At 45.6% G+C, this 18,628-nt stretch overlaps 1 protein-coding gene across 3 annotated transcripts in view; it reads left to right on the forward strand.

Annotated features, from left to right (window-relative positions):
• LOC124014441 (fatty acyl-CoA reductase 1-like) overlaps positions 1-18,628 on the forward strand; it is a 65,039-nt gene that overhangs the window by 23,365 nt on the left and 23,046 nt on the right. Inside the window, exon 1 of one of the 3 annotated variants that reach the window (XM_046329424.1) lies at positions 8,969-9,093. The exons of the other annotated variants lie outside the window; for them this stretch is intronic. Coding sequence (XP_046185380.1) covers positions 9,049-9,093 — 45 coding nt within the window. The 5' untranslated portion in view covers positions 8,969-9,048. Of the gene's footprint in view, positions 1-8,968; positions 9,094-18,628 lie in introns of those variants that run through there. 3 annotated transcript variants of the gene reach the window in all.

Here is an 18,628-nt window from a genome sequence, read left to right on the forward strand (position 1 = left end):
GAGACACAGAGAGACAGAGAGACAGAGACAGAGAGACAGAGAGACAGAGACAGAGAGAGAGAGACAGAGACAGAGACACAGAGACAGAGAGACAGAGAGACAGAGAGAGAGAGAGACAGACAGACAGACAGACAGACAGACAGACAGACAGACAGACAGACAGACAGACAGACAGACAGACAGACAGACAGACAGACAGACAGACAGACAGACAGACAGACAGACAGACAGACAGACAGACAGACAGACAGACAGACAGACAGACAGACAGACAGACAGAGAGAGAGATTCTACCTGCTGCTGAATTCAAACGCCCAGAATGTGTCTTCACACACCAGAGATAGGATAACAACTTGGTGTTCATCAAACACAGTAGTCTGTTTGTGCAGTTGACAACACCAGCCGGCCAAACAAGACAGTGAGGGAGGAGAGGATAAAGAAACAGACTGGCTGCCATATCTAGCCTAATCAAATCAGACCATTCAAAGGAATGTGTTTAACTGCGGCTGTATAAAGTATTTCCCTCCGATTGTTATTCATGTCACTGTTGCAGTCTGCATCGTCTCTCATGACAGTCTTAACAACAGAGTGCACTTGACATTCTGGGTGCCGTGTTTACGGTCTGTTTTATCCGTCTTAGAGGTTTTTCTTTACAAACGAGGATTCTATAGGATGAATGCTCTCGGCCCGTTCCAGCCGCCTGTCATGCTGTATGGCCTTATGGATATCGAATGTCACTCAGAACACTTGTTGCTAGGTAACAGCCAAACTGAGCGTCTCTGTGGGCTTCGTTAAGGCAGAGAGGTGCTGTGACCTGGAAAAGGACATCCAGATAGACATCTGATTGAATTGACTCTCTCCTGATATGCCTTGACCATTAAAGAATAGGCCAATAAATGGTCTGGTGAGTTGAGTTCTGTGAATTGCAGGGCATTGGATGTGTGATAGATATGCATAAGGGGTAAGGGTGCCTTATAGTTGAGGCTTTTTTGCATTCCTTCTCCCACTAATAGGCTGCTATTCTCTTATATTCTAGACATAGAATAACCTTATTTAGAGCTGAAACAGAGCTTTAGCCCAGCGTGTTCTTGTCAGAGTGCAGATCTGTGTGGGAGAGGTGGGGATGCTGGAATGCTAGAGGGGCAAGAATGGGAATCTGCTGGAATTCTGCTGACTGGGCTTGGGTCTGAGTGGGTGATGACCTGGCCAATATGTTCTGTATTGAGAATTGGTCAGTGGAAGAGGAGTGGTTTTTAGTTTGGTGGGATGTGGTTGGTGGAACCTGAATGGCTCCATGTATGTAAACCATGGAGGGATGCTGTGTGTGTGTGTGTGTGTGTGTGTGTGTGTGTGTGTGTGTGTGTGTGTGTGTGTGTGTGTGTGTGTGTGTGTGTGTGTGTGTGTGTGTGTGTGTGTGTGTGTGTGTGTGTGTGTGTGTGTGTGTGTGTGTGTGTGTGTGTGTGTGTACCTTATCATCTGGATCTCACCAAGGGGTGGCCAGAACAGAACAGCTGTGTACTGCATCCCAGAACTGTCACCCACTGCCCACCTTCTGTTCTCCTGTTTAACACCATACCTCCGCTATTACCACACCTCTCTTATCAAACAGTCTAGTGGATGTGGAAATGTAACTGATTGTTGGTTCTCCATATTTGTTCAAACTTGTACTCAGTTATCAGAGGGGAGGAGGAGGGCATGGAGGGTGTTGAACCAGGCCTCTACTGAACAACTGTTGTGTTGTTCTTGTTTTGGTAAAGAACAGTCATCTCTCTCTTTGTCCTCCTCTTGTCTTACTCTGAATGAAGGGTACATTGTGTGACTTGACGGAGCAGCAGGGAAGCAAGGGTGTGGTGATATACTGTGTCTTCTGCCCTTGAGCAAGGCAGTTAAGCCACACAAGAACTGTTCTTGTGCGCTGATGACGTGGATTAAATCAGCCCCCCGTACCTCTCTGATTCAGAGGGGTTGGGTTAAATGCAGAAGACACATTTCGGTTGAATGCATTCAGTTGTGCAACTGACTAGGTATCCACGTCCCCATTCCTGTGTGTGTGTGTGTGTGTGTGTGTGTGTGTGTGTGTGTGTGTGTGTGTGTGTGTGTGTGTGTGTGTGTGTGTGTGTGTGTGTGTGTGTGTGTGTGTGTGTGCGTGCGTGTGTGTGTGTGCGTGTGTGCGTGTGTGCGTGCGTGCGTGCGTGTGTGCGTGCGTGCGTGCGTGCGAGAAATTACATTTTGCCTTTCATTTGGTCTCCCTGACAAACCCTGATCACGGTGTCACACACACGTTTAGGGCAGGGTGGCTATCACACTCCACCTATAGCTGTATAGCATATCCCTGTCTCTGACTCTCTTTTTCTTTCTTTCTCTGTCTCTCTCTCTCTCTCTCTCTCTCTCTTTATCTCTGTCTCTTTCTGTCTTTCTCTCTCTTTATCTCTGTCTTTCTCTTTCTCTCTCTCTCTCGCTCTCTCTTTATCTCTGTCTCTTTCTGTCTTTCTCTCTCTTTATCTCTGTCTTTCTCTTTCTGTCTCTCTCTGTCGCTCTCTTTCTGTCTCTCTCTTTCTCTCACTCTCAATTAAATTCAAATCAAGGGGCTTTATTGGCATGGGAAACATGTGTTAACATTGCCAAAGCAAGTGAGGTAGATAATATACAAAAGTGAAATAAGCAATAAAGATTAGCAGTAAGCATTACACATACAGAAGTTTCAAATGGTTAAAGTACACAAGGGAAAATAGATAAGCATAAATACAGGTTGTATTTACAATGGTGTTTGTTCTTCACTGGTTGCCCTTTTCTCGTGGCAACAGGTCACAAATCTTGCTGCTGTGATGGCACACTGTGGTATTTCACCCAGTAGATATGGGAGTTTATCAAAATTGGATTTGTTTTTGAATTCTTTGTAGATCTGTGTAATCTGAGGGAAAATATGTCTCTCTAATATGGTCATACATTGGGCAGGAGGTTAGGAAGTGCAGCTCAGTTTCCACCTCATTTTGTGGGCAGTGAGCACATAGCCATGACTGCCTACGGCTCTCTCTCTCTCTCTCTCTCTCTCTCTCTCTCTCTCTCTCTCTATCTCTCTATCTACACACGACCACAGCCAGTTGGATGTATATTTCTTAGGAAAAGCCTGTGGTTGTAGTGTGGGCTATGTGCTTTTCCTGTTTTAATCTCATCCCACAGTGCCAGCCAGGTCTGTCTGTTGGGACATGCCTGGAGCTACGTTCCGTCTAATTGTTTTTGGCACTGAGCAAATTTCAGTTCTGCTGAGAGCAAACTTGAATGTTGTGAACATTCGGTACAACTTCCAGCACGTATTTACTGTGAACACTGAGGCTGTACCCACTAAGTAGGCTACTGGCCAAGTAGGCTACTGTGGCAATTTGATCATAATGCAGGCCTACCAGAGTGGCCTACCTTCAAAAACAATGGAGAAAAAGCATCCCATAATTTTTTTACCCCCTTTTTCCCCCCAATTTCATGGTATCCAATTATTAGTAGTTACTGTCTTGTCTCATCGCTACAACTCCCGTACAGCTCGGGAGAGACGAAGGTCAAGAGCCATGCTTCCTCCGAAACACAACCCAACCAAGCCGCACTGCTTCTTAACACAGCGTGCATCCAACCAGGAAGCCAGCCACACCAATGTGTCGGAGGAAACACCGTACACCTAGCGACCTGGTCAGCGTGCACTGCACCCGGCCCACCACAGTAGTCGCTAGTGCACGTTGAGACAAGGATATCCCTACTGGCCAAACCCTCCCTAATCCGGAACACGCTAGGCCAATTGTGCGTCGCACCATGTACTTCCCGGGCGCGGCCGGCTGCGTCAGAGTCTGGGCTCAAACCCAGAGTCTCTGGTGGCACAGCTAGCACTGTGATGTAGTGCCTTAGAACACTGCGCCACCCGGGAGGCCTTCCAATAACTTTTTAACATGGATATAGCTGTTCTATCATTCACCCTACAGTAGCAGCCAATGTGTGGTGTTCAGTGTAGGCCTACATTCCATTAAACGTTTGATAAAAACGTGCAGGGGTTGATATTAAACTGGTCTCCCGAGTGGCAGTGTCTTAGACCATTGCGCAACTCAGTACAAGAGGTGTCACTCCAGGACCTGGTTTGAATCCAGGTTGCATCATATCCGGCTGTGATTGGGAGTCCAATAGGGAGGCCTCACAGTTGGCCCAGTGATCTGGGTTTGGCTGGGGAGATTGTAAATAAGAATTTGTTCTTAACTGACTTGCCTAGTTTAAAAAAATATATATATTTTAACTGTTTATCCTATCCACTTGTCCTTCAGACAAGGTGACTGAAAATGTTGGTGTGTTGTTTGATGCAAGAAACCTTTTTACAAAATAAAATGCATTCTTTTTCCCATCCATTATTACAGAGAATCAGACAAATGATGCTACCCTCTGCCTATTGGCTACTTAGCTTATTCAAGCCTGTCTCAAAATACAACATTGATGTTGCAGTGACCATCACGAGTCATGAAGGCAGTCAAATTCCACGTGACCATTTAGTCACGGTAATAAGGATCTCCAAGTTCTGATGCTGCTGATGGTCATTAGTAGCCTACCAAACTTGCTAACTGCCTGGTACTCAGCACTCTATTGTCCCTCTAATCACTCTGCCATCAATGCAAATGTCTTTACAAAACGAATCAAACACTTCATAAGAGCCCATGAGCTCATGTAGTGCAACATTTCTATAGGCTATGCAATTGTATGAGAAAACAGAGTGATGGCATCTATTATAAAGGTGTGGCACCATTCAGCTTTCTATAGGCTAGGCCTACTTGATTTATTTCTCAACATTCCTAATATTAAGCAAATATGAAGCACATTACTTCTCTTTACAACAGGAGTATAGCCGACCTCACTGGCATGAAAATGAACCACAGGGAAAGCGTCCTCCATTCGCTATTTAAGTGCAGTGATGACATGTTTTTTTTTCCCCTACCACTGTTTGCATGAGAATGGTCCATTCTAAATCAAAACAAATTTCACACATATATTATTTAGTATATACAGTTGAAGTCGGAAGTTTACATACACATTAGCCAAATACATTTAAACTCAGTTTTTCACAATTGCTGACTTTTAATCCTAGTAAAAATTCCATGTCTTAGGTCAGTTAGGATCACCACTTTATTTTAAGAATGTGAAATGTCAAAATAATAGTAGAGAGAATTATTTATTTCAAATAGTTTTTCTTTCATCACATTCCCAGTGGGTCAGAAAATTACAAACACTCAATTAGTATTTGGTAGCATTGCCTTTAAATGGTTTGTGCTTCTACACTTGCAGGTGCTTCTACACCTGCATTGCTTGCTGTTTGGGATTTTAGGCCAGGTTTCTGTACAGCACTTTGAGATATCAGCTTATGTACCAAGGGCTATATAAATACATTTGATTTGATTTAACTTGGGTCAAATGTTTCGGGTAGACTTCCACAAGCTTCCCATAATAAATTGGTTTAATTTTGGCCAATTCCTCCTGACAGAGCTGGTGTAAGTGAGTCAGGTTTGAAGGCTTCCTTGCTCACACACACTTTTTCAGTTCTGCCCACAAATGTTCGATAGGGTTGAGGTCAGGGCTTTGTGATGACCACTCCAATACCTTGACTTTGTTGTCCTTAAGCCATTTTGCCACAACTTTGGAAGTACGCTTGGGGTCATTGTCCATTTGGAAGACCCATTTGCATCCAAGCTTTATCTTCCTGACTGATGTCTTGAGATGTTGCTTCAATATATCCACATAATTTTCCTCCCTCATGATGCCATCGATTTTGTGATGTGCACCAGTCCCTCCTGCAGAAAAGCACCCCCACAGCACGATGCTGCCACCCCCGTGCTTCACGGTTGGAATGGTGTTCTTCGGCTTGCAAGCATCCCCCTTTTTCCTCCAAACATAACGATGGTCATTATGGCCAAACAGTTTTAATTTTGTTTCATCAGACCAGAGGACATTTCTCCAAAAAGTACCATCTTTGTCCCCATCTGCTGTTGCAAACAGTAGACTGGCTTTTTTATGGTGGTTTTGGAGCAGTGGCTTCTTCTTTGCTGAGCGGCCTTTCAGGTTATGTCGATATAGGACTCGTTTTACTGTGGATATAGACACTTTTGTACCTGTTTCCTCCAGCATCTTCACAGGGTCCTTTGCTGTTGTTCTGGGATTGATTTGCACTTCTCGCACCAAAGCACATTCATCTCTAGGAGACAGAACACGTCTATTTCCTGAGCGGTATTATGGCTGCGTGGTCCCATGGTGTTTATACTTGCGAACTATTGTTTGTACAGATGAACGTGGTACCTTCAGGCATTTGGAAATTGCTCCCAAGGATGAACCAGACTTGTGGAGGTCTACAATGTTTTTTCTGAGGTCTTGGCTGATTTATTTTGATTTGCCCATGATGTTAAGCAAAGCACTGAGTTTGAAGGTAAGCCTTGAAATACATCCACAGGTACACCTCCAATTGACTCAAATTATGTCAATTAGCCTATCAGAAGCTTCTAAAGCCATGACATAATTTTCTGGAATTTTCCAAGCTGTTTAAAGGCACAGTCAATTTAGTGTATGTAAACTTCTGACCCACTGAAATTGTGATACAGTGAATTATAAGTGAAATAATCTGTCTGTAAACAATTGTTGGAAAAACTACTTGTATCATGCACAAAGTAGATGTCCTAACCGACTTGCCAAAATTATAGTTTGTTAACAAGAAATTTGTGAAGTGGTTAAAAAACAAGTTTTAATGACTCCCTGACCTTTAGAGATCCTTTTAATTCTCTATTTGGTTAGGTCAGGGTGTGACTAGGGTGGGCAATCTATGTTTTATATTTCTTTGTTGGCCTGGTATGGTTCCCAATCAGAGGCAGCTGTCTATCATTGTCTCTGATTGGGGATCCTATTTAGGCAGCCTTTTCCCACCTGTTGTTTGTGGGATCTTGTTTTTGTGTAGCTGCCTGTGAGCAGCCCAGGACGTCACGTTTAGTTTTCTTCTGTATTGTTTTTGGTGAGTTTCATAATTACTAAACATGTGGAACTCTAAGTACGCTGCTGGGTCTGATGGGTGCAATATTAGCCTGTCACTTGTGAATTATATATTATCATTTGTATATGATGCCCAGCATAAGAAACAATGCCTTTTTTAAATGACTTTTTCGAATCATAGTCACACACCCCATGTAGCCTAGCCCATAGGCATATTTGTTTTAATAAGGATTGTAATCACAATTAAAGTGGCCAAATAACTTCTTAAAATGAAGCACATTAATCCGCTTTACAACGGGAGTTTAACTGGCAGACATCATGTGAGCAGCGTGTAAGTTTTAAGTTTGGGGAAGATCATTTTCACCATAAAATGCACCTTGATAGTAAAAGCATTACCTGCATATCATATTTGTGCTCACTTTTGATAATGCTGTTTTCCCATTAGCGTTTGTAGCCAACTGCCGTGTGCGCATTGCTGTGCTTATAATGTGAAGAAATAGCCTAATAGTTTATCAACAGTTTAAACTAAACGTTCTGATCTGTTGCGTCAGCCTAATTGCGTAAAAAAAACAAACATTGATGCTAGTGGTTGTATTAATTTGGGATCTATCGCATCTGTCCCAGACTGTTTGGAATATTTATTTCTCGCACAGAATAGAATAGGTCAACTTTTGTACTATGGGGAGAGTAGATTGACACAGGCTAGTGCTCTTGCTGTTTGTTAGGCCTACTCATCTTAAATGTGGACAGTTCCGATGTCTTCAATATGCACCTCGGAATTGGATTGTTGCAATTGTATTCAATTGTATTCTTCATTCTATAAAATAATGCCACGAAATTCTAAGCAAATCTTGTCAGCTAAATGAACTAGTGTAGCCCACAGCCATATGGCATAGCCAGATCAGGACCTAACATAAGGACAACTCAGAGTATGGTATTCTGTTATTCTGAAATAGACTACATTTTCTTCATATCATGTTTCTTTAGACCTGTCTAAAGTAAATAATGGATTTATTGTGAAGGTGTAGGCTATATTACATTTATTAGACTTATTCAAATGTAGATGGTCCAAAGGTCTGCATCCGTGTCTTGTAGGCTGTGTGTGGAAGCCAGGAGATGCTAAATGTGTTTGTTCATGAACGGTCAATTACTGTGAGACCGACAGTTATTTTCTTGACATTTCACTGGCTGACACAATTCCGTGTCCGCCACAGCCCTGCTTGGAGATCGACCAGTCGATTGCGATTGTTGAGTGCTTCTCTCTGTGGGCTATATTTGTTTCTGGGGGAGCTGCGTGACCGTGAACGCTCGCAGCTTAGAGGGAACATTGGCCTGGAGTTTAGTCTCTACGGAGGGAGGGCAGGGCCAGATCAGAATGACAGCCAGGACAGACTACCTAAAGGTTATTGTACTACCACATCCATACCCCAATAGGACCAGGAGTTTTCCTGGTCAGGTTCTGTGGTCAGGGAAAACTAGACATGGAGGAAAACTGGCCAATGATGACTTAATAATCCCTCGGCTCCTTTAAGGTGCACCAGCCATTTACACATTTGAATTATTTCTATGATATGACGAACAACTGAGTTGTAAAAATATAAGCAAGGCATGTTGGCCAGGCAATGTAAAATCCACAACGTTTACAAGCTTGGCATTCAGCCTATATTAAGGTTTCCATATTAGGCAACTACTCCACCTAGATATTTAACACACTTTTACAGAAACCTACAATGACAATTAGTATTTTAGGGCACTCTATAACTGAAATAGCCTAAAGCTTTCCTGCCTCACTGAATTCAATGTCAGTCATTTTATCCCCAGCTGGCTCTCTATATACGGTAGCAATTGAGCTTGGGGACGAGGTCACATGTTGTCCAGTAGAAACAAAACCCCTGTTTAGATTAAGGCTGCAACTACGCCCATAATGTATTGAGAAATGTCTGCCTTTGTGGATTCCTCTGTTTCAGTGCTCTGTGGTAAACCGGTGGTGACAGTGGCTGGTACTCTAATCCTCTCTGGTATTGCGTCCTTGCATTTTGGGTGCCCCTGGGATGGATGGGCCGGCTGGTGTGGACCAAGTACCTCTGGGGAGCATCCAGGGTAACATTTATTGGCTGGCTGTGTTTACACGGCTAGTCTACGCACTGCAGACCTGCTCTAGTATGAGAGTTTCAAGAGTCACCCACAGTGTAGGAGGGAAGGCCCTCAACTCCCGAGCTCATTAAGGGTACTGCGGATAAATATGTGTGTGTGTGCTCGCATGCGTGTGCTCGTGGATATGCATGGGTCCCCCACGAATACATTGCATTATCGATTTCCTCTTTTTTTGCGACTCATATTCAGGCCTGATTGCCTTCTTCCCTAACAGGGAGCTTGGTGTTTCCACTTGTTCCTGCCCTACTTATAACCTTGTAACTGTCTCCCTGCATTGATAAAGGCCAGCTCTCACTGTGGGTAATCACCTTTAACACAGGCAGGGCATAACTGTAAAACGGGTCCATGGCTAGCACTGCTGCTCCCATCTGGCCTGGTGTTATTGAACTAGGTCCAATGACTGCATCCTATAGTATGGTGTGTTGTTTACTGCGTGGAATTACATTTCAATACATACAAGTATATTACAAGGCTCTGTAACGCTCTGTTTAAATGTTGGATATAACAGTTCAGAGAACACTCGCCCACACAGGGTTATACCATTACACACAGGACCCGCCCAGAGACCCGCCCAGAGACCGGGAGTTTGACAGAGAGTCCTAGGCTGCCAGCTTGGCACGGTGCCAGTCATTTCATGCAGCTACACATCTGGGGCTGGTTGGCATGTGGCATGAGGGGCAGCGAGGCTAGTGGCAGGCACTCCACACACCCACGACTCCCTTGAGAGAGAGAGAGAGAAAGAGAAAGAGATTTGCGTCTAATTAGGCCACAAATGAACAAATTAGTACATTGAACAGTGCCAGGAGACCCATCAGGGTAGGGAAGACATGCATTTAGCGCATGCTCAGTGGTGGCCCTAATGGGGACCACGGCAACCCACACTGGTGTCCCCATAGGGATAAAGAGTCTGCCAAGCACCTTGCCCTTTCCACATCTAGATAGTTGTTTGTGTATTGGACAAGGCATTTATCTGATCCAATGTGATGGTCTTTCTGCATGATTGATGACCTTTTTGTGTGACCACATGTTGAGGTCAAAAAGTAGCGATGCTAGAACGGTGCCTTGGTGCACACCAAATCACAACGTCTCCAACTCTAACAGACGCCCTACATAAATGACCTGGAGGAGGCAGTAGACAGAGCCCTGAGGTCATCTCTTCAGACCTGCACAGCCATTGGTCACCTACTGCTCTCCAGTCTTGGACTTGTGGTTGACGGATGGAGCTTAAACAGCGAGAGGAAAAGAGAAACTGTCGCTGTGAAATGTGAAAGTATGGCATGCTTGGAGGTCAGCGTTGACTTGTTCATGTGTAATGACTTAGCCCTTGGTATGTGTGTGTGTCTGTGTGCGCAGGTGTGTGCGCGGGTGTTTGCATGCCTACCTGCATGCTATTGATCTAGCCTGGGATGAGAGACCTCCATTTTTAATTTCCTCTAAAGGAGTCAGAGGTTCTGAGAAGCTCCAGGTTTTGATGTCAGGATAAGAGACTGTTCTCTATAACACAGAGGATATTGTGTTCATCAAGATTACCCAGCCTCACCGTGTTCCTCCCTTTGATAAACTGTGAATGGAAACTGATTGAAACACACATCGTCCTCAGACTGAATCAAACCACCATAAGGTTTCCTTTAAGGAATACGTGACTCAGGTGAAGGAGGATGGTTTGGATGCCAGTAGAATGCTGATTCTGTTACATGGAATCATTCCATTTGTGTGGAAGCACCTCTGGTATTTTTTGTTGAAGTGTGTGTGTTTTTCTTGCCATGATGCAGTGTGTGTCTCGGTGCTCGTTGGAGCGTGGGGGTGCTGTCAGCTTGGTTTCCTCTGTAATCGATGGATTGACGACAATAGCGCTCCGACCCGAGTTCCGAGATTCCGCTCGGCCGAACACCCCTCTGGACCAGGGCCGGCCGCCGGGGGCCACAAGTAACGCTCCTCAGAGGGGCCACAACCCTCTCCACATCCCTCTGTCACCTTCCCTAACCCCTAGGGGTTACAATGGTACGACCACTGAGGAGAAGTAGCAGTTAACGTGAGCATTAAGTTTGCTTGATCAGTAAAACATGGCGTTATTAGGCCTGTCCCTGCCAGTGGTTTCCAGTGACCACATGGATTCGTATCTCTCACGACAAAGTAGTCCTGAGTTCCATTTGGTTTGTTCTAGAGGGATAATGGAATTTGCCATGGCTCGCCATGAGGTCACTGTCTCGGAAGTGGAATGCCATGCCATCGGTATGCCGACTGCCGAGCGCATATTCTAACATTGCTGCCTGTCACCGTAAAGGAAACTGTACTGTCCTGTTGGTATTGATCCTCTTGTATTGAGTTGAGCACAGCGTTAGATGGCCTCCAGCTGGGACTGGATGCTCTGTCTTCCGCCTCTGTTTGCTTTTGTGACCTATGCCCTGGTCTGCACCGCTGAAGAATCCCCCGGGTCTTTGAGGAGCCGTTGTATGTTCGGGAACTGGATGACGTCCAAGAGAGCAGGCGCTCTCTCCCAGGGGAATCGTTCCTGGAAGTCCACTCCAATATGTCTCTCCCCAAGAGTCAACCACAGAGAATATAAAGACTAAACAGAGATAATAAACTGAGACAGACACATAGAAATGGCTTAAAGCCACGATATGTCTTCAAACAGCTCCATTCCCTATATTATAGTGCTCTACCTTTGTACTGTAGACTTATCGGGACTTCGAGCTACTGTAGATTTCCGGCTTTGTGATCAGCAGAGGGCCAACCACAAAGCAGACCCAATTACCCAGCATCTATCCACCCAGCCTGGCTGAAACACTAACAGCTGTTCGACCAGGAGTGGGGGAAGAAGCCAGGGATATCTTTGGTGTGTACTGTGTTTAATCTGAGCACTTACCAGCCGGCTACCTGCAGAGACAGCCTATTTGGCCTACATGGCTGTGTGGGTGGGTGGGTGGGTGGGTGTGCGTGTGCGTACTTACATGTGTCTATGTTCATTTGTGTGTCTTACCCCGTGTGCATTTATGTGCCAATCCTGAGCTGTACATGTGATTGCTTCAGCCACCAGGGACCCTGTACATGAATCAGGACAGATGCCCAGTCTGCATCACTCCAGAGCTGCAGCCAGTCTTCTATGTCATGATTCTATTTCACACCTGTGAAGTTGTGGCTCACCTGGCAAAGAGACACCCAGTCAGCTCCCTTCCACTCCCCATCACATCCAACCACAGCCCACCATGCATCAGCAATACAATCTCATCATGCTGCTGTATACAAGCCTCCCTAGGGACAACAGCACACACAAAACACTCTACATCCTTCCCTTTCTGTCATTCACATTGTAACTTTTATTCCCTTCCCTCTCTTTATCTCGCTCTAGCTACTCTCTCTTTCCCTGCCATATCTTTGCTCCAGGGGACCTCTCTCTCTCTCTCTCCGACATCTCTCTCTCTCCCTCTCTGACATCTCTCTCTCTCTCCCTCTCTGACATCTCTCTCTCTCTCTCCCTCTCTGACATCTCTCACTCTCTCTCCCTCTCTGACATCTCTCACTCTCTCTCCCTCTCTGACATCTCTCTCTCCCTCTCTGACATCTCTCACTCTCTCTCCCTCTCTGACATCTCTCACTCTCTCTCCCTCTCTGACATCTCTCACTCTCCCTCTCTGACATCTCTCTCTCCCTCCCTCTCTGACATCTCTCACTCTCCCTCTCTGACATCTCTCTCTCTCTCCCTCTCTGACATCTCTCTCTCTCTCCCTCTCTGACATCTCTCTCTCTCTCCCTCTCTGACATCTCTCTCTCTCTCCCTCTCTGACATCTCTCTCTCTCTCCCTCTCTGACATCTCTCTCTCTCTCCCTCTCTGACATCTCTCTCTCTCTCTCCCTCTCTGACATCTCTCTCTCTCCCTCTCTGACATCTCTCTCTCTCTCCCTCTCTGACATCTCTCTCTCTCTCTGACATCTCTCTCCCTCTCTGACATCTCTCTCTCTCTCCCTCTCTGACATCTCTCTCTCTCTGACATCTCTCTCCCTCTCTGACATCTCTCTCCCTCTCTGACATCTCTCTCCCTCTCTGACATCTCTCTCTCTCTCTGACATCTCTCTCTCTCTCTGACATCTCTCTCCCTCTCTGACATCTCTCTCTCTCTCCCTCTCTGACATCTCTCTCTCTCTGACATCTCTCTCCCTCTCTGACATCTCTCTCCCTCTCTGACATCTCTCTCCCTCTCTGACATCTCTCTCTCTCTCCCTCTCTCACATCTCTCTCTCTCTCCCTCTCTGACATCTCTCTCTCTCCCTCTCTGACATCTCTCTCTCTCTCCCTCTCTGACATCTCTCTCTCTCTCCCTCTCTGACATCTCTCTCTCTCTCTCCCTCTCTGACATCTCTCTCTCTCTCTCCCTCTCTGACATCTCTCTCTCTCTCTCCCTCTCTGACATCTCTCTCTCTCCCTCTCTGACATCTCTCTCTCTCTCTGACATCTCTCTCCCTCTCTGACATCTCTCTCTCTCCCTCTCTGACATCTCTCTCCCTCTCTGACATCTCTCTCCCTCTCTGACATCTCTCTCCCTCTCTGACATCTCTCTCTCTCTCTGACATCTCTCTCTCTCTCTGACATCTCTCTCCCTCTCTGACATCTCTCTCTCTCTCCCTCTCTGACATCTCTCTCTCTCTGACATCTCTCTCCCTCTCTGACATCTCTCTCCCTCTCTGACATCTCTCTCCCTCTCTGACATCTCTCTCTCTCTCCCTCTCTCACATCTCTCTCTCTCTCCCTCTCTGACATCTCTCACTCTCTCTCCCTCTCTGACATCTCTCACTCTCTCTCCCTCTCTGACATCTCTCACTCTCTCTCCCTCTCTGACATCTCTCACTCTCTCTCCCTCTCTGACATCTCTCTCTCCCTCCCTGACATCTCTCTCTCCCTCCCTCTCTGACATCTCTCTCTCCCTCCCTCTCTGACATCTCCCTCTCTCTCCCTCTCTGACATCTCTCTCGCCCTCCCTCTCTGACATCTCTCTCTCTCTCCCTCTCTGACATCTCTCTCTCCCTCTCTGACATCTCTCTCGCTCTCCCTCTCTGACATCTCCCTCTCTCTCCCTCTCTGACATCTCTCTCGCCCTCCCTCTCTGACATCTCTCTCGCCCTCCCTCTCTGACATCTCTCTCGCTCTCCCTCTCTGACATCTCCCTCGCTCTCCCTCTCTGACATCTCCCTCTCTCTCCCTCTCTGACATCTCTCTCGCCCTCCCTCTCTGACATCTCTCTCTCTCTCCCTCTCTGACATCTCTCTCTCTCTCCCTCTCTGACATCTCTCTCTCTCTCCCTCTCTGACATCTCTCTCGCCCTCCCTCTCTGACATCTCTCTCGCCCTCCCTCTCTGACATCTCTCTCGCTCTCCCTCTCTGACATCTCTCTCGCTCTCCCTCTCTGACATCTCTCACTCTCTCTCCCTCTCTGACATCTCTCTCCCTCTCTGACATCTCTCTCTCCCTCCCTCTCTGACATCTCTCACTCTCTCTCCCTCTCTGACATCTCTCTCCCTCTCTGACATCTCTCTCGCTCTCCCTCTCTGACATCTCTCTCGCTCTCCCTCTCTGACATCTCTCCCGCTCTCCCTCTCTGACATCTCTTTCTCTGACATCTCTCTCTCTCCCTCTCTGACATCTCTCCCTCTCCCTCTCTGACATCTCTCCCTCTCCCTCTCTGACATCTCTCCCTCTCTGACATCTCTCTGACATCTCTAAAGGGACTGTGAATGAGCGGCTATATTTACAGGATGGTCAGTGAAGCTGTTTTAACATGGCAGCTTAGGTTGCTAGCTGAAAGGAAGGGGCCATTAGTGTTGGGTTTCTGTTGTTGTATTCGGGGTAAACTTTGAACATTGAGATATTAAAGACATGATAGATCAGACTCCTAGTATATAAAAGAGTGAGAAGTCAATGGTTCTCTGTAGTAAGACAACTAAGCTTGGAATGTGCTGAGTGCAGGGGAAACGATTGCAATGTGACAGTACTGATAAGGGGAGAAACTGTTGAAGGATCATATCACTTAGTTCCCTGCTTAGCAAGAATGATGCAATGTTTAGAGATAAAGAGAAGACTCCACCCAAAGTGGGGTATGAATACCACCACGGGGGAAGTCCTGTCTTTTGTCTGAATACAGCTGTGTCGAACCTTTGGGAAGAATTAAACTTGGTTAAAGCTTCTCTAGTTATTTACTCTGAAAATTAGAACCTAACACTGTGAAAGTCTACAAACGCCACTGTTGAAGTGGGAGGAGAGTCTGAAGATTTATGACCCCAAGGCCAAGTGGGAGGAGAGTCTGGAGATTTACGACCCCCAAGGCCAAGCGGGAGGAGAGTCTGGAGATTTACGACCCCCAGGCCAAGCGGGAGGAGAGTCTGGAGATTTACGACCCCTAGGCCAAGCGGGAGGAGAGTCTGGAGATTTACGACCCCCAGGCCAAGCGGGAGGAGAGTCTGGAGATTTACGACCCCTAGGCCAAGCGGGAGGAGAATCTGGAGATTTACGACCCCAAGGCCAAGCGGGAGGAGAGTCTGGAGATTTACGACCCCCAGGCCAAGCGGGAGGAGAGTCTGGAGATTTACGACCTCTAGGCATTTCTTCACATATAGACTCACCTGGAGCAGGTTGGCATGATCAGAGAGTACTCACCGACACAGGGTTATACCCTTACACACAGGTCCCGCTCAGAGACCCACCCAGAGACCAGGAGTTTGACAGAGGCCTAGGCTGCCAGCTTTGCACGGTGCCAGTCATTTCATGCCGCTGCTCATCTGGGGCTGGTTGGCATGTGGCACGAGAGGCAGCGAGGCTGGCAGCCCTACATAGTCAGTCAGAATAACAGATATCTAATAGATAACTCTGTTGAATAGATAATCCCTGTTAAATGGATGCTGTGTTCGAGCCCAGTCATCCCAGCAGTGACACATCCCTCTTGTCTTTGTGTCTGAGGATACAGAGATACAGAGAGATTAGCTCCTCTGTCTCAGCCCTGACGGCCATGCTGCGCTGTTACTGTGGAAAGATGCAGGCACACATCCACACTCTGTCTCTCACACACATTGAAACTCATGCACACAAGAGAGAGAGAGAGAGAGAGACACACACAGTAACACACAGTCAGATGGTTTGTGCCAGAGGGGAGATCAGTGGTAGGCTGGCACTGGGAGACTGCCTCAGTCTCTCACAAAATAACACCCATATCCCACAATGCCCTTCTCTCCTCATCTCTGAACAAAGGCCATGCACAGGCCCACAATCTCTGACCTCACTTACCCCTCTGACCTTAATTCACTCAATATTTCTTCCTCCTCTCTCTCCCTCTCTTCCTCCATCTCTCTTCCTCTCTCTTTCTTTCTCTCTCTCCCTCACTCTCCCGCTCTCTTCCTCCCTCTCTCTCTCTCTCTCTCTCTTCCTCGCTCTTCCTCCATCTCTCTTTCTTTCTCTCTCTCCCTCACTCTCCCGCTCTCTTCCTCTCTCCCTCTCTCACACTCTTTTTTCCTATCCCTCGCCTTAAATTATGTTTTTTTTACAACAAGGCTGACAGGTTACATTAATTCTGATAAGTTAGTAGTGTTGGTACTATACATGTGTAGTAGTCGTATTGGTGCTATACATGATGTACAGTGTAGTAGTAGTATTGGTACTATACATGATGTACAGTGTAGTAGTAGTATTGGTACTATACATGATGTACAGTGTAGTAGTAGTATTGGTACTATACATGATGTGTAGTAGTAGTATTGGTACTATACATGATGCACAGTGTAGTAGTAGTATTGGTACTATACATGATGTACAGTGTAGTAGTAGTATTGGTACTATACATGATGTACAGTGTAGTAGTAGTATTGGTACTATACATGATGTGTAGTAGTAGTATTGGTACTATACATGATGCACAGTGTAGTAGTAGTATTGGTACTATACATGATGTGTAGTAGTAGTATTGGTACTATACATGATGTGTAGTAGTAGTGTTGGTGCTATACATGATGTACAGTGTAGTAGTAGTGTTGGTACTATACATGATGTGTAGTAGTAGTGTTGGTACTATACATGATGTACAGTGCAGTAGTAGTGTTGGTACTATACATGATGTACAGTGTAGTAGTAGCGTTGGTACTATACATGATGTACAGTGTAGTAGTAGCGTTGGTACTATACATGATGTACAGTGTAGTAGTAGCGTTGGTACTATACATGATGTGCAGTGTAGTAGTAGCGTTGGTACTATACATGATGTACAGTGCAGTAGTAGCGTTGGTACTATACATGATGTACAGTGTAGTAGTAGCGTTGGTACTATACATGATGTACAGTGTAGTAGTAGCGTTGGTACTCTACATGATGTACAGTGTAGTAGTAGCGTTGGTACTCTACATGATGTACAGTGTAGTAGTAGCGTTGGTACTCTACATGATGTACAGTGTAGTAGTAGCGTTGGTACTCTACATGATGTACAGTGTAGTAGTAGCGTTGGTACTCTACATGATGTACAGTGTAGTAGTAGCGTTGGTACTCTACATGATGTACAGTGTAGTAGTAGCGTTGGTACTCTACATGATGTACAGTGTAGTAGTAGCGTTGGTACTCTACATGATGTACAGTGTAGTAGTAGCGTTGGTACTCTACATGATGTACAGTGTAGTAGTAGCGTTGGTACTATACATGATGTACAGTGTAGTAGTAGCGTTGGTACTATACATGATGTACAGTGTAGTAGTAGCGTTGGTACTATACATGATGTACAGTGTAGTAGTAGCGTTGGTACTATACATGATGTACAGTGCAGTAGTAGCGTTGGTACTATACATGATGTACAGTGTAGTAATAGCGTTGGTACTATACATGATGTACAGTGTAGTAATAGCGTTGGTACTATACATGATGTACAGTGTAGTAGTAGCGTTGGTACTATACATGATGTACAGTGTAGTAGTAGCGTTGGTACTATACATGATGTACAGTGTAGTAGTAGCGTTGGTACTATACATGATGTGCAGTGTAGTAGTAGCGTTGGTACTATACATGATGTGCAGTGTAGTAGTAGCGTTGGTACTATACATGATGTACAGTGTAGTAGTAGCGTTGGTACTATACATGATGTGCAGTGTAGTAGTAGCGTTGGTACTATACATGATGTGTAGTAGTAGCGTTGGTACTATACATGATGTACAGTGTAGTAGTAGTACTATACATGATGTGTAGTAGTAGCGTTGGTACTATACATGATGTGCAGTGTAGTAGTAGCGTTGGTACTATACATGATGTGTAGTAGTAGCGTTGGTACTATACATGATGTACAGTGTAGTAGTAGCATTGGTACTATACATGATGTGTAGTAGTAGCGTTGGTACTATACATGATGTACAGTGTAGTAGTAGCGTTGGTACTATACATGATGTGCAGTGTAGTAGTAGCGTTGGTACTATACATGATGTGTAGTAGTAGCGTTGGTACTATACATGATGTACAGTGTAG

This window comes from Oncorhynchus gorbuscha, linkage group LG25 (genome assembly GCF_021184085.1).
Source record: "Oncorhynchus gorbuscha isolate QuinsamMale2020 ecotype Even-year linkage group LG25, OgorEven_v1.0, whole genome shotgun sequence".
Classification (NCBI taxonomy): Eukaryota; Metazoa; Chordata; class Actinopteri; order Salmoniformes; family Salmonidae; genus Oncorhynchus; species Oncorhynchus gorbuscha.